The 16,986-nt window shown below is 37.3% G+C and overlaps 2 protein-coding genes across 3 annotated transcripts in view; one reads left to right on the forward strand and one right to left on the reverse strand.

Annotated features, from left to right (window-relative positions):
• Window positions 1-16,986, reverse strand: part of LOC133527846 (5-formyltetrahydrofolate cyclo-ligase-like) — a 49,180-nt gene that overhangs the window by 6,071 nt on the left and 26,123 nt on the right. The window contains exon 1 of one of the 2 annotated variants that reach the window (XM_061865039.1): window positions 1,951-2,380. The exons of the other annotated variant lie outside the window; for it this stretch is intronic. The gene's annotated coding sequence lies outside the window, so the exon portion shown is untranslated. Of the gene's footprint in view, window positions 1-1,950; window positions 2,381-16,986 lie in introns of those variants that run through there. 2 annotated transcript variants of the gene reach the window in all.
• Window positions 6,096-16,986, forward strand: part of LOC133527836 (transient receptor potential cation channel trpm) — a 399,070-nt gene continuing 388,179 nt past the window's right edge. The window contains exon 1 of the mRNA XM_061865024.1: window positions 6,096-6,624. Within this exon, the coding sequence (XP_061721008.1) occupies window positions 6,535-6,624 (90 nt within the window). The 5' untranslated portion in view covers window positions 6,096-6,534. The remainder of the gene's footprint in view (window positions 6,625-16,986) is intronic.

Consider the following 16,986-nt stretch of genomic DNA (forward strand, 5'->3'; position numbering starts at 1 on the left):
ACAGTGGCTACTTTTCTTTATAGAAATTTGATTTAAAAATATATATGTACATCAAATCATACAAATACGTAGCTCTTTCAGATTTTTTTACAAAAGAAAAAGAAAATAAAATTAGTAAAGAAATGAGAATATATATTATATAAATAATAATAATAATAATCATATTCTTTATTGTGCACAATGAAAACATGATTAAATACAGCAATTAACATAAAAAAACTAAGCAACAACAGGCGGTCTTATCGCTAAAAAGCGATCTCTTCCAGACAACCCTCAGGTAGTAGAAATTAATAAATCTGACTGATTGTTATGAAATATCTACATACCTTCCTTTATTTTATGAAACAAATCCTTGTTTTGTGCAATAAAGTTTAAATAATAATAATAATAAGCCCGCAGGGCAGCTTGTGGCGAGCTGTTGGGGAGTAACGACCCCACGGACCCGAGTGTTCCCGAGAGTCGGTCAGGGTCTCCGTCTCCGGCGTGTCTTTGTCGGTCGGAGTGGACCCCAAGGGGACCCGCAGGACTCTCAGCTCTGGCTTGCCTTCATTGGCCGTCCAGAGGGGAATCGTTAGAGCTATATGCTCCGGGGGTGGAAGTGAAAGATGCATAAGACGCGAGTTGGCACAGTGGCTGTTATCAGCCACTGGGTAGAAAGCGGCGCACACCTCTCGACACCCCTGAGCCGCTCACACCGGTGTTGCTCCTGGTCGTCTTTACGACGGCAGTTTCAGGGGCCCATCTAGTCAGCGGCAAGTCACCGTCTGCCTCGATAACGTGTTTAAGCATTGTTATGGCAGGTGTCCGGACCTCTTTACAATAGCCCAATCTTTTGACCAGCCAAAGTTCAACACCATAACCGGCCCTCTTATCCACTTTATTTACAATAGCCCCTACACCAGCTGGGACCGATTTACGGGTATCTATTTGTACCCGTGAATGGGTTCTAGCTGGTGTATTACATAACATCAAATTTGTCTAAAAGGGCCTCTGCGCTGTTGGCTTCGGCCCCACGCATGCCTCCCAAAGGTCCGGGACCCCATGGTCCCGAGATATGGAAAGACATACAAATAATAATAATATCCATGTAACAGGAGAACACAAAATATATACAACAATGTACAAATGGCGGACTTAATGCCAAATGGCATTCTCTGCCAGTCAACCATAGGGCCAAACAGAGACACAATTGGTGCAGAGAGAGAGAAAAAAGTGAATGAACTTGTCCATATAATGAATTAATAAATACATTTATTCATGAGCAACATGGATCATTTTGTGTTAGTGACAATTCTTATCTTAAATCTAATCACTACATAATAGAAAACAAAGTCGCTTTCCGCTGTCTGTCTGTCCCTGTGTATGCTTAGATCTTTAAAACTACGCAACGGATATTGATGTTTTTTTTTAATAGATAGAGTGACTCAAGAGAAAGGTTTATACGTAAAATACATACCCGTGAGAAGCCGTGGCGGGTCGCTAGTATTAGTATATACATAAGCATTTAATGTTAGCTATAGTCTAGTTTAAAACCATAATTAAAAACCGCGTAGGTGACTTTTCCTATTTGACCGAATGAATTGAATGAAATAACTTGACAATTCAGGTTCACTATATTTTAAATTTAAATTTTATTGTAAACTATTTGATCCCGCTAAACACTATTCTATAGTTTAATTATTATTCTTAATTTATACTACTAAACACTATTATAAGATAACGAAATTCTGGTAGTGAATTTATTATTTATAGTAAGTCTCAGATGCCTACTTACTGATAGGTGATTAACATTAATAATGTCGGAGTAAATTTATTAATTTAATAATAAACCAGTTTTAAGATTGCTTTATCAACAGTATATTCACTAATGTTATTATAATGTTACTCTACAATGTAACGACTAACGGATGGTTAAAAGTAAATTGAAAAACAAAATTCCGATTCACTCACCAGTACCAAGATCCCGCTACGACAGTTATGAGAACACTGTAACAGTAACACTGTTTGTAATCATCTGCCAATGATAAAACGATATGGCATATGGAACCAAAACAGTCACGCAATGTGCACGTGTTGAAAGCTTTGATTATAGCGCCATCTAGCGAATGCCCCTCGAACTGATGAGAACGTACGCTGGCAAAAATTTAGTGAACCTAACTACCTATGACGTGTTGCTATAATGTAAAGTTGTTTTACAGCGGCTATAGGTGGCTGAAGTGTACGATATCTATCTGGATAATCCAATAAAATTTTGTGATATGTTAAATTAACTCTTAAGGTTATTACCAATAACAACATTTCCAACGGACTCAGATTGTAGGTGTTCCATTTCGGTTGCTGTTCCAACTATTTAAAATATCTGTTCAAGCAATACATTTTAATTATAAGACACTTATTGCACATTAAAGCACTAACACTAGTCTTCTAGTTATAATAGTTATTTAAAAATATGAATATAGCCTTTTCATTGTGTCCACATGTGTAGAGTATAACATAGTTGTTTAATAACTCTTCGTGTCCTCATGTATGCCTGTGTTGTTTGAAACGCACACGTAGTCTTCAGGCAAGACTTGAAAGAAATTAAGTTCATGGGAAAATTCCTTAACATACATCGTTTCAGTAATATAACGTTGTAAGGATCGTTATCGCTCACTACATACTTTGCACATTGCACGAGTAAAAGGAAGCATCTTGCATGGCCGCGCTAATCTCAAAAGGCACCGAACCGATAATGGCGAAATGCTCTTATTTCGCCATTATAGCTTATTTTAATTCGCGATTCCAGCGTTAGAGACAAAGTTTAAGATGATTACGGTTCGTTATACAGAGAGTACATTAAAATAAATCTGCAATACTAATGTGAAATTCAGAGTTCTCAAAAAAGTATAACTTTTGAAAATTCGGTAGGTCTGTAAGTAGCTATTCTGTATCTATATTCTAAATGTATTTAATAACTGGTTACCTAATTTTTGAACGATCAAGGAAGTAAACTAGGTTTAATACACTGTTCACTGGAATTTATGAACATGGTGATATACTAGACTATAAAACAAATATCATAGGTATAAACAGCGGGGCGTTAATGACGTTACGCCAAGTCGGGATAGTTTCAGAACATTAAAAGTACATTACGGCACTATCTTTAATTTATATATCCTGTTGAGGAAGATATTTTTCGAAGTATCACATTAAATTTGCTCCCTGATGAAAAGTGTATCACGTCCGTCCCAAGGTTTCACAGAACCCCTGGCAATTTTTACTGAGATTGGGTCAAGAGAGTCGTAAAGAGTGACAACGGACTCTCACGTTTCCGACTTTTCATATATTTATGATCGTGGTCTATAAACACATTGTATTAAATGAAGTAGCTTAATATTTTATATGCTAATGGCAAACACTTGGTACATTTATGTCTGAAAATATAGATACGGATGACAAAGTGCCAAAAATATCTATACACCTTAATAGTATGGACAATAACGTCTCGTATACATATTTTTAGGATATTGTTCGTATTCATATTTTCAGTTGCTACTATACTATCAAAGTCAAAAATTTGAAATTTAAAGCTAGTTTGCAAGTTGTAAGAAGTAGGTACGGAATTACAGAATTACGCATGCAGGTTTTGTGTATTTTCTCTTTAGGAACATTTAACGTCAAGAACATTATCAGATACTCGGATAAATATATTTTTTTAAATTTATTTGACTTCTTGTTCGTAATCGTAAGTTCTATAAATCTTCCAGTTCTTCTAGGGTTCGTTTTGCATAAAATTTCTCGTCAAAGTACCGAGGCCACTTAGGAGTTGACTTAGCGGAAAATTTCCGGATAATTTGCAAAGCGATATCTAAATTCTAATCTTCGGTGTCTTTATACCTATGTGTTGAGCCGAATGAGCTTTTCCAAGAGTTTTTAGGTTTAGTGGTAAAATTGAACCTAACCTTTTCTTTGACAACATATCTATGCGCTGTTTGGATTATTATGAAGTAGATCATAATTATCTCCTCAGGTTATTATCAGTTCTTAGCCTTATCTTGGCGGTTAATACGGTAATGCTAATTAGTTTTCTCCATGACGTGAAGTTTAAGTGGACAGGTTTGAACAGTGCGTTTCAGAATGCTATGGTAAGAAAATTGCAAAATTATGGGCGACAAAGCTTCTAAAATAGGGGTATTACAACTTAACATTGTCAGCAGTAAAATATACCAGAATTAAATTCCCTTTCAACCGTTACGATTTAATTTATTAAATTTAAGTCAGACTAAAACGAAATGTAGACGCTAATTTTATTAACAAAGGGAGGACCGAATCGAAATTCATAAATTGTAATGAATCGGCGCAATCAAGAATGCTACACTTACTAATTTGTAATGCGTTCACAATTGGCTTTGAGTCTTAATGCCTTGAACTGATTTGCATTTATAATTTTATTATGAATTTTGAATGTTTGTTTACTTCTTAGTTCTTATTGTTAGATTGTTTGGATAATTTTCTATTGTACAGATTTTTTTACTGTATACTGTAATTTCGTTACTTTTATATTTTCATTAAAACTAATAAGCTAGGTATTTTAAATAAAAAATATTTGTGCCATTTTGTACTATAAGGGTACTTATTGCCGGTTGTCAATAAGGCGTTATTTCCTTACAGCTTCAATTTGAAATCAATCTTATCGAAAATCGACAAAGTGGTACAATTAAATATAAATAAATAAATATATTTGGGGACAATCTTACACAAATCTACCCAGCCCCAAATTAAGTAAATACATACTTATATACATAGAAAACACCTATGACTCATGAACAAATACCTGTGTTCATCACACAAATAAATGCCTTTACCGAGATTCGAACCCGGGATCGTCGGCTTCTTAAGCAGCTGCTACCCACTACTACTACTACCACTACCACCACTACTGCCACTAGGCCGGACCGGTTGTTTTGGTTGAAAACGTCACATTTACAAACATGCATTAAAACGTGATTAAAATGAATCCATACTATGTTTCCAGAAGCATTATTCGTACATTAATTCGTTACATTTTTTATATTTGTGTAATATCTAATATGTGATTAAATATATACTGGTGTACCTACTAAACCTACTTAAAGAAAAAACACTAGAAGATACAGTATTCCGTTAATAGGTACAAGTGGTACAACTGTTCCAGCGATTCATTTGCCTGAAAGTACCGTTTGTACAATTAATAGAACACATGCTGCTTTTATGAGGGTATTTAATTGGACTTTAACTGCCGTTGTCGCATTCATTCTGTTCGATTACCTATATATAACCATTTACGATTACGTATATAGCCATCCATTTTATACAATTCTTTGATATTTAAATAGAGCTTTGTGTTTACTTTCGCTTGGTTGCTTTATTTTATGTTATATAAACTAAATTGTTTGCCCTGACGTATAAAAAATAAATTCTGTTCATATAATAAAATCGATATTCAGAAATGACCCCACGGCTGTAGTACGGTCGCATTTTTATCACTTGTCACTATGCCTGTCACTTTCGCACTTACATACTTGTTAGAACGTGAAAGGCATAGTGGAAATTGATAAAAATGCAACCGTGCAACAGCCGCAGGTCGCTAGTTTATGAACGTCTGTATTCTGTATCGTGTTGACGACGAAATGATGACATTACGGATTAGGAAAAGGAAAATGCAATAAAAATTAAATAATATATATATATATATATATATATATATATATATATATAGGTATGTATGTACAATAAAGTAGGCGTATCTACATGTAGATGATTATAATAGATCTTATAAAATCTCTTTCCACAGTTCTACAGCATTTTAGTGTATAAGTACAACTGAATAAAATAGGTCTGTTTTATAAACTAGGCCCTTTGGGCTTTCGCGTAATATCTTTAGTTAGATTATTTTGCGGCTTGTTCTAAAGGTATCCCTCTAATTTATATGTGTAATTACTTTTGCTAAATAATTTACGTACTTATGCTACTAATAGGTATTACCTTCGCAGATCTTATTAGAAGTCTTATGTAAACCTGTTGTAGTACTGCGGAAATCATTCATTTAATATCGCGACAAAAAATCTGGGCTCGGTTGGAACAGTTATGCTAACTTTATCTTATCTGGGGAGGGAACCTGTTCTGATAAAGGACCCGCTAAAGAGGTCACCGCGTTGCAGGGGTGAATAAAAAGTTATGACCATATCCATAGGTGTGGCTAGTGGTCTAAACCACGACCTTCCTTTGTTCGCGGTAGGGGCGCTGCGAGCGCTCGCCGGTCGCTCACTGCCGCAGTCGAGCTCGGCCATTATTCTGTGCGCGCGTGCCTTGCTCTAACTCATCAGCAAAACTTTCTTACGTCAAATCAATGGATATAACCTAACACGCCGCGCACTGGGTTTCGTATGAAATGTGATTGTTATTGTGTCTAAATGGCGTATCTAATGTGCCCGTAGTAGTGACGTGCAGTGCTAGAGTTTGCAGTGTTAATGATGTAATTTTTTGTGTGTGTAGTGTTGTGTTTAAAAAGGAGCAATGAGTATCCAAAAGTGTTTTCTGGATAACTCCAGCAGGATGATAAAGGCAATGTCAACTGCAAAGTCGAGCTCCAGTGAAGTAAAAACGGTAAGCAAAGTCAATTTTATTTATTTCTAAACGCAAACTTTATAAGCGTGAATGTTTTGGTTTGATTTACGACCTCGTCCATACATCCGTTTTATAAGGATTTTTGGTAAATGTTTTTTTTTATTTGTAGGTTATATTTGCTCAGCCAAAACAAACCCAAAGGTTAACGGAACTGCAATTAACGTACGATAAGCTTCGCATATTCCATAAATCATTAAGGTTATGCACGTCTCATAAATTAGAGCGTTCGTAACGTCCGTATCTGTAAATATATGTTTTGCATAATGTTTCCTTATTTAATAAATGACATGATCCTCCAATGGTTTTAAATCATTTTCCATAAACGTCATTCAGTGCACGTGTTATCGCACAAAACCGATAGGCACTAGTAACTTAGTAACGATTGTGTTTATTTACGGTAAACATTTAAAACGTGCCTGTAAACAATAAGCATGGATGTATAAATTACCACGCTTTTCTTACTAGAATAAATGTGTCATAAAATCAGCTATTCCACAAAAAAAAAACAATTATTCACGGCAATCCAATCAACTAAATAAAATGTAGTTTTCACAAGATAAACAACTAAATTGACTGCGTCATTATACATAGGTACATTCATTTTTGATCGAATGAATGAATGAAACCAAGTGTCAACGACCGGGTGACATTGTCAGATACCGCGTTATGGTGTTGAGCTATTGTCAAGTCAAGGTACATATACGCAATTGTTTTAATCTATTTATAGATGGATCGTCTCTTGAGTTTAAAATTAGATCATCTGATTTCCGCAACAAATACCATCTTTGCTTATGTAGTCATTGCTAGTCACAAATAAGCAGGGGCATATTTTAAGTGGTTCATTTTTGTATGAATTCGTTTTAGGTATAGGCTAGTTTTGTACTACTATTGTGTGGAAGTAAAGAATTAGGTGTATATTTTAAGTGTAAATACCGAGTATTTAATCGATTTAGATACAAAGTACTGGCATCAAAATAGCGTAATAGACAACGCTCCAAAATTATCTGCCAACATGGTATACTTTTCTAATGAAAGGTACCTATATCTCTATAATTGCTTCCACAAGGTCACAGTCTAAGGGCCACCCCACAGTCCCCACACTAGCGTCTCCCGAGCGTCGGCGTCTAGTCAACTTTATGGCTGCTGCTCGACGCAACGTTGACGCAACTGCGCAGCGAGGCCCTAAGCTAAGAGCCACCGTGTACACTGGCATCTTTTGAGCGTCGGCGTCTAGTCAACTCTATGGCTGCTGCTCGGCGCAACGTTGACGCAACTGCGCAGCGAGGCCCTAAGCTAAGAGCCACCGTGTACACTGGCATCTTTTGAGCGTCGGCGTCTAGTCAACTCTATGGCTGCTGCTCGGCGCAACGTTGACGCAACTGCGCAGCGAGGCCCTAAGTTAAGAGCCACCGTGTACACTGGCGTCTTTTGAGCGTCGGCGTCTAGTCAATTCTATGGGTGCTGCTCGACGCAACGTTGACGCAACTGCGCAGCGAGGCCCTAAGCTAAGAGCCACCGTGTACAATAGCGTCTTTTGAGCATCGGCGTCTAGTCAACTTTATGGCTGCTGCTCGACGCAACGTTGACGCAACTGCGCAGCGAGGCCCTAAGCTAAGAGCCACCGTGTACACTGGCATCTTTTGAGCGTCGGCGTCTAGTCAACTCTATGGCTGCTGCTCGGCGCAACGTTGACGCAACTGCGCAGCGAGGCCCTAAGTTAAGAGCCACCGTGTACACTGGCGTCTTTTGAGCGTCGGCGTCTAGTCAATTCTATGGGTGCTGCTCGACGCAACGTTGACGCAACTGCGCAGCGAGGCCCTAAGCTAAGAGCCACCGTGTACAATAGCGTCTTTTGAGCATCGGCGTCTAGTCAACTCTATGGCTGCTGCTCGACGCAACGTTGACGCAACTGCGCAGCGAGGCCTTAAGCTAAAAGCCACCCCACACTAGCGTCTTTTGAGCGTCGGCTTCTAGTCAGCGCTATGAAAATGTCGCTCGGTACTGCGAATACTGCAGGCCTTATTATTACAATAATACCTATTAAAATACCTGTCATTAATTAACTTTTCAATTAAAATAATCGTTGACGCAACTACGCAGCAAGACCCTAAGCTAAGAGCCACCGTGTACCAGGGATCGGAACCGGTTTTTTGGAAAAACTTTGAAATAAACATATATTTCGGTTTATTTTATACTCCAAATATAGGACTCGGTTGTGTTTTTAGATAACGACTTCGTATTATTAGATTGCCCAATAAAATTAGAACGGAAATAATTAACAAAGAACGGAAAAATACCGTTTTCGTTCCCATACAAAAAATACCGTTTTCCGATCCCTGCCGTGTACACTAGCGTCTTTTGAGACCCTCGGACCCTGGGGACCCGGAGCCCATTGTATTTTCAGAGAGCTGGCGAAGCGTCTCATTGATGCTACGGGTGACCAGAGGGCTGGTTCTTTCCTTGCCCAGCGAATTGGCATCGCCATACAGCGCGGTAATGCCACCAGCCTTCTGGGCACCCTACCATCGGGCGACGAGCTAGCCCCCATTTTTTATTTGTAAATATATGTATTTAGATATGTTTCTTTACTTTAGTTATATTCTTTTTTGTATTTTATGCGTTTTAATAAATATACTTTTAAAATGTATACTAAGAAAGTAAACTTAAGTTAGTTTACCAATGAACGGGTAAGTATTTGTACCCATAGATGATATATATTTGGCTTCATAAATAATTAAACTTTTTTTAAAGTTAAATATATTATTCTATTAAAACCTAAAATTGCTACAGAATAAAGAGAGCAGTTCGAAAAATTTAACTTTATTATACATATGATTTAAAAAAGCATGCCATGAATTTAGAATTTTTAAGAAAGTAGATAATACAGTCGATTTCATAAGTATCCATTTTTTCACACAGTACATTTTCTTTTCGATTGACGTTTGTCGACAAACTATTTCCATATAAGGTCATTCATACATTGTGCTCGGCCAAATGTAGTAAACAGTCCACGGTCGAAGGGCTCCCGCGCCAAAGGTGTGTAATCTTTTGCGTTAAGAGGAAAGAGGACGATGTCGACCGCTTTTTCATACACACGTAGTTCTTATTTTACATGAAATTGTGTCAAAAGTTAATAATGTTTATCCAAAGAGGAAAATGAGGATTATTTGTATGGAAAGGCGGTTTCGAGGCAGTTGACTTTCGTCTATAACACTCCACCACCGGCACAGCACAGATCTGGAGCAGAATCCAACTGGGGAAGTACGCCACCCTCCACCTTACAGAAAACCGCAGCCAAATAATACAAGACCTACTCATAGTGTTCCTGCCAGTGAGTAAGGATGCCAGAGCTTAACGAGGGTGCAGTGTTAGGGTCGGCAACGCGCATGTAACTCCTTTGGAGTTGCAGGCGTACATAGGCTACGGTGACTGCTTACCATCAGGCGGCCCGTATGCTTGTTAGCCACCGACGTAGTATAAAAAGAAACAATTTCTCAGTGGTCAAAAACCAAGGTAATTTTTGTTAGTCTAGTGACCTAGAAGTTCCTGTAAATTTTGTCCTATAGTCCGTCCCGGGCCGAGGTTGACCCGGGCGTAAGCACTTGTTGCAGTGCTGCCCTACTTATCCGGGTCGGTATGCGCTCACGATAACTGTGCTGTGTACCTATATTATAGTTCGTGTCCTCCACGATGACGCGCAGATTTGTCTAATCTAACCCTTAATAATATGACATTACGAGTCAAGCCACATGTCTTCGTGAATGACATGATCTATACCTAGTAGGTATTACCTACGAAACCAGCTATTTGTTCTGTGCAAATCACTGTATGGCAATCAAAAATATTAATAGTCACAGAAAAGATATTTAGCTGTGTTATTAACATAATTATCTTATCATCTCAGTAAAGTCGTCAACGGAACACACACGCCAGGTAACGCAAAAGTAACGATACTTTTATCAGTTTATCGCGCCCACTGCAAACTGTCAGATTGAGATTGATAACTGACTGACGTACGGACGGCGCTTACGGTTGACAGTTTTATCGTTTATCATTTTATCGCGTCAGACTGATTGCTTGTCAAACAAGCGATTAGAACAGCTAGTTATTGATTGTACCGAAAATTTTAAGTTTTGTTATGTTGTCATGACTTCGTAATGTGAAATATCGAAACAAACTATAACAGAGTGACAAAATAACTGTTTGTTCATTGCTTTGACCAAAAAAGCTTTTAACATTTTTATGTGTAGTTAGTGATTACTTTTACCTCCGTTTCGTTTGTCAATATTTTTTCAAATCAATCGGATGTCATTAGGGTTCCGTACCAAAAAGGTAGAAAAGGAACCCTTATATGGTGCGACTCTGTCCGTCCGTTCGTCTGTCTGTTTGTCACAACAATATCTCGAGAACCAATTATGCTATCGATTTAAAATTTGGAATAGTTATGAAAAACGCTAACCCAGACACATTAAGGGGGTCCCCAACGCCAATGACCTTCGATCTAAATCCCTTAGTTTTTTAATGTTTTTTGTAGGTGATCATATTAAGAGCAACGGCTGTAAGCAATACAGTATTCCATGTTTACTTCAAAGTTCACTGTCTTCGAGATATTTGGCATCAAAGTTGAACAATTTTAGGCAAAAAAAAAAACTGGTTTACTGGCCATAACTTTTGTGTTAGATAGTTTAAAATTAAAATCTCTGACCAGTTTTTAGTCACGTCAAAGACGAACCCAAATGTGTAGATTTCGTACATGTAAAATCCTTCACAGCCATCTAGTAACGAAAAAAGTGCTTTTTTAGACAATGTTTAAAAAAAATTTAAAAAAATAAGTGTTCTTTTCTTTCAAAATCCGGCAGACCAGAATGGAGATAAAAGATTGAAGAGCCGATAGCCGTTTGTCTTATAATTCTATATTAAGTGCAAATGTAGGAGTAACGACTCAAATCTGCGGGTGTCCATGGGCGGTAATCGCTTACCATCAGTTACCGTCTGTTCGTTTGCCTCCTATATGATGAAGAGAAGGTTTAGGTTTCCATAATAGCCGCATGAGATCAGATGAAGTCAATACAAGTTTGTTATGTTTCAATTGTTTACATTCACGACTAATTACATTGAGGTAGGCTGATATCACTGTAATCCGATCCATCAATTAACCTTTGTGATATTACGGTTGTTTGTCTTGCTTCTACACGAGTGTTTCCGCACGTGTGAGAGTGGGAGAGTATAGTATATGGGTGCGCGTGCGACTGTTTTTCTGCGGCGATATGGGGTCTTATTACGTATGCGTACAGAGCATTGGTAAGTCATGTTTAGAACCTGTGTAACTTTGACCGCGAGGTGAGTAGGTAAGTAGTAATGAAAAGTTATACCTTTCGCTTATGCTTTCGTTTGGGGGAAAACTAAAGCGTTCGGGAGTGACCGGCTCCGTTCGGCTCAGCATTGCTACGAGCAATTATTAGGGTAAAACTTGATGTCCCTTTGCGTGCACCGCCAAAGATAAGAAAATGATTCGAATTTTGACAACCCTAAATAGCCGAAAGGGAAAGTTCTATACATTAGAAAGGAATAACATGATTTGACCCTGAATCGCTGTCAAACTTCGGTTTTGTAGGAAGTTTCCTTTCTGTACGGTAGGACTATTACTTTCTCTGTGCTTTCGCGCCAAATGATGGTCCCTATGACAATTCCTTTAAGTCTCATTTGGTTGGGCTGAATTTAAAAAATAATCAAAGAAATATATTTTTTACCTATTTTTGTAACTTAAATGTTAGATTTTATTAGTAGATTGTGTCACAAGGGAGCACATCCCGTCATTACGTAGACACCGTCTTACCATACATACCGGACATAGACATACCGTCTGCTTGTCTGTCTGTCACCAGGCTGCATCTCATGAACCGTGATAGCTAGACAGTAGAAATTTTCACAGATGATGTATTTCTTTTGCAGCTAAAACAACAAATACAAAAAACAGAATAAAATAAATATTTATCCCATATAACAGTGATTTTGCCATTTTTGCGTGATGGTACACTGACCCTTCGTACGCGAGTCCAACTCGCACTGGGCCGGTTTTATTCTAAAATGTGTTTTTTAATACTATGTCAGTTGGACACAAGCATAGTTCGGCTGACGTCCGTCCGTAACTGTAACTGTCATCGGACTGTCTACCCACATCCGCGTGCTCGAGACAGCGCCACAGCTGTCACTATATCTAGGCATAGATATAGTGACAGCAGACACTACACTGATGGTAAGCAGTCTCCGTAGCCTATGGACGCCGGTAACTCCAGAGGAGTTACATGCGCGTTGCCGACCCTAACACTCCGCACCCTCGTTTGACCCAACTGCGGTGTCAATGCACCGTTACCACTACAAGTACTCAAGCGAATGGAATAACGCGTTTGTACTGGGTGGTCGGTGATAGCGCTCCTTTGATACTTAAGCTGGCTCCATAAAGCCTTTTATTAGGTGCACTCAAGTTTAGTAGGTACGGCTTTTAAGACATTCGACTATACGAAGAACTTGAGTGCAGCTAATACCGGATTTCAGCTCAAACTGTTCAAACAATAGCATTGCTGCGCGAAAACAGTGAGCAAACATTGACATTATCTAAGGACGAGCCTTACGGGCACTAAAAATGGTGCTAGTTCAGTGGTGTCACTCACGAATCGAGCCAATCGTGCAGTCTAACGCAACGTGTTGCGAACTTATTAACCAATCGCGTTATGGCGTTAGATTGCACGATTGGCTCGAATACGTGTGCGTGACACCGCTGTACTGGCCCCATTATTATTGCCCGTAAGGCCCGTTTTTAGATATATGTCAATAGCAAAAGAGAATGCCTTGCCCTACCCTGCGCCTTAAAGACTAAGGATTAAGGATAAGGAAAAGCTTACAAATGCCTGAACTAGGAGTGTGTTTAAGGCAGAATAGGACAATATTAATAAATTTGTAATTATTCACTTAATTATAATTATAAATAGTATACAATAAAAATCTTATCACCTTTACAATGCAAGACCAAAGTTATTTGCACCTCGTGCCTTTGAGTGCTTGGGTCTAAATTCTTTTGGTTCTTTCTTGTTTTTTGTCCCCAAAAATGTGACGGAGTGTAGCTTTTTGTATGAGATGAAATTTAGTTTTAAATTTTTCTCATGTTAAATGTAATCTACAGCTAAAAAGACATGCAAAGCACTCGTCTTTTATAACTTTTTTTATTTTATAATATACAGAAATACAAGCGTGACAGAGTGGTTCAAATCCAAAACAAGACAACGATACGAATATCGATCCACTTGCTATGCTCAAGATACTATACAGGGTGATTCATGAGACGTGAGCTGGACTAAGACTACACAATCAGTAATTGTTAATGAATCGTTCACCATCATATTTAAGTAAAACAATCACGCTTTTTATCTGTTATTTAACTTTTTCTTAAGGACAAATTTGATTATCTACAATCATGGACACCCTACAACAATTAATTAACAAAGATAAAACCTCTTTAACCGTTATGACAGCACTTTGATTATGAAGAAAATAAAATGTCACACTTGAGTGAGATACGATTTTATAAAAGTAACCACACTCCGATGACATTCAATTTGTCACTTATTATGGATAAAACAAAGAGGGTGCCCATAAAAATCGTAAATAAAATAAAACTCTATTTTTTGAACAGTAAAAATTAAATTAACGTTAATCTCACAAATACTGGTACGAAACAGTTGCTGATAATTTACCGAATATGCAGGCTTGATCCTGCTCACGTCTCCTGAATCATCCTGTATTGGAATTTTAGAATCACTCGCTTGCTCGAGACTCAAAATAAGGGCTTGTAGTAAAAACCATTTTTTCTCTCATGTTGGACAAATAATATGATTTGTAAGGTGAAGTAAGGTATGATCAATATGCAGGTTGGTCCAAAAATACATTGACTTTTTTTACTACGGCATTTTTAGATAATTTAATCCAAGGTTTGTGTTTGTGCACCTAAAAGAGGATATTTTGAAGACAATACTTTTAGCTTTACTTAAATGATTAATAATAATAATAATAAATATTCATCGTGCACTACTAAAGAAAGGTTCGTAATACAAACAATATGGACAAAGCATTCTATATTCTTACAGACTGGAAAGTGAAGGATTTGTTGTAGAACTTACTAGATGACCGAGGTGCAAGAAGATTTTGATAACACCTAACCGACGAAAGAAAATTAAACCGCTTTTTAAGGTAACCAGCGGTGACATCATGGTTTCATTTTTATCACTTGTCACTATGCGTCACTTTCGCGCTTACGTACTTGTTAGAACGTGACAGGCATGGTGACAAATGATAAAGAGCCGACCATCTTAGCCCTACAGGAGTGTTAGGAATAAATAAAGTGCTGTAGAGAAGAGAAAGGCTTAGTATTACGTCGAAAACGACCCGATTGTAGTTTTAATTTCGACATTTTGTAAAAAAAATCGCAAGTAATAAAAATATTCACAAATATTGTTTTTATTTCGGGCCAAACTGCTCAATAATGAATACATCAAGCCCATGAAGGACTGATAATGGTGTTGTCAGAAACAAATTTTATCGATCGACCTTTATTTAGGTACCTACCTAATCGTGTACTAACGATTTATAATTGTCACCAATTGAAGTTCCGGAGAAGTCGTAGTAATAAGTTTAGCACAGAGTAGATAACAATACATAGTTTTATCATTTTTTTATCTCTACATATGTATTTACGTACACAACGTAATATGCTATTGAATTGATGACAAGTTTTTATTGATGGTATCAGTCGATCCGGCTTGTTTTGAGGATTTAATTTCTATATAGAACTCATTATATTAAAGCAATACAAAATGTTTTTTCTCTGTTGTTTTTCCTTTGTTTTGCCTTAGTTTAAGTTTATAAAGGCATTGTTCTGAGTACTTTACACAACAATAAGCCTTCTTGAGCTTACTGTGGGGCTTAGTAAATTTGTGTAATAATGTCCTATAATATTTCTAAATAAATAAATAAACATTTATAATATTTATTTTATAGAACCTGCATATTTGCGTGCCGCGTATATTCTGGCAATTTTGTACGGTCAGGCTGCGTAGCCAACGTTACAATCGTTAACGCTCCGCAGCGTAGCGTAGTCATCTCTCTCTATCACTCTTCCATATTAGTGCGACTGTGACAGTTGCGTTTCGTTCGCCACGGAGCGTGAACGATATGCACGTTGGCTACGCGGGCTGGTTCCTTACGAAACAGGGCTATCGCCGCGAAAATCTATGTTCGTCAATTGCGGGCATTTTTCTCTGTCCTTACGTCTTAGTGAGAGTAAATGAGAAAGATCCCCGCAATTTGCGAATTTCGGTTTGGGCGGTAGGCCCCCAGGCTGTGCCTATTGTTCGTTTTTTTTTGCATTAGGAAAAAGGTAAACAATCATAGCATATCTCTTTATTGAAAAACCCTTTTTAAAAATCAGTTACTACTACTTATAAAAGCAAAATATTGTAATTGATCGTATATGATTTATAATTGTGACTTATTTGCCGTGACTTCTTTTCCAAAAGTGTTTTACAATAAGAAGACACGTCAAAATCGCTTACCTTCTTTCTAATGCTAAAACATAACTGACTATAGTGTGGGGAACACTGTAATATTTATCTGTGTATAAATGGAAATGTGTGTAAATGGAATTTCTAGCAAAAATATAGATTTTCTTTTTTGATGTCTGACAATAAAATAACCTTAAAACACTATATGATTTAAGTGACCTAGACTAAGAATTTTAGCTTTAGTTTTGTAAGTAATTTTTATAAAAGCGAAGTATTTAGGTAATGTTTATTACTATTTTGCAATACATCACAAACTATTGTTGTATAATTACATCAATTGAATACTTCAGTGTCATCGTTATATGATGAAATTAGGTATTTTATAGCTATACAGTGTTACTTTACCGCACTAGTGCGAAAATTAGCATATTACGTTACTGTGTCAAACATTTAAAGGGCCATATGTACTGTAAAACGTTGTACGATACATGTGTGAATAGGTAATTCGCAACTCGTGTCGATTTAAAACTCTCCCTTCTTTCGTGTTTTAATTTATCGCCACTAGTTTCGAATTACCTATTTTTCGCACTTGTATCGTAATGTACTATTGTCGACGCAACAATTTTGTGCTTCGTCACCTATTCAGTAGCCTTACCGCGAGTTTGACTCTGATATATTCGCTACGTCTGCGTAACTTACTTTAGAGTACATATAAATAAATAAATAAATATTAAATAAATATTATAGGACATTATTACACAAATTGACTAAGTCCCACAGTAAGCTC

This window comes from Cydia pomonella, chromosome 18, assembly GCF_033807575.1.
Source record: "Cydia pomonella isolate Wapato2018A chromosome 18, ilCydPomo1, whole genome shotgun sequence".
NCBI classification, from domain to species: domain Eukaryota; kingdom Metazoa; phylum Arthropoda; class Insecta; order Lepidoptera; family Tortricidae; genus Cydia; species Cydia pomonella.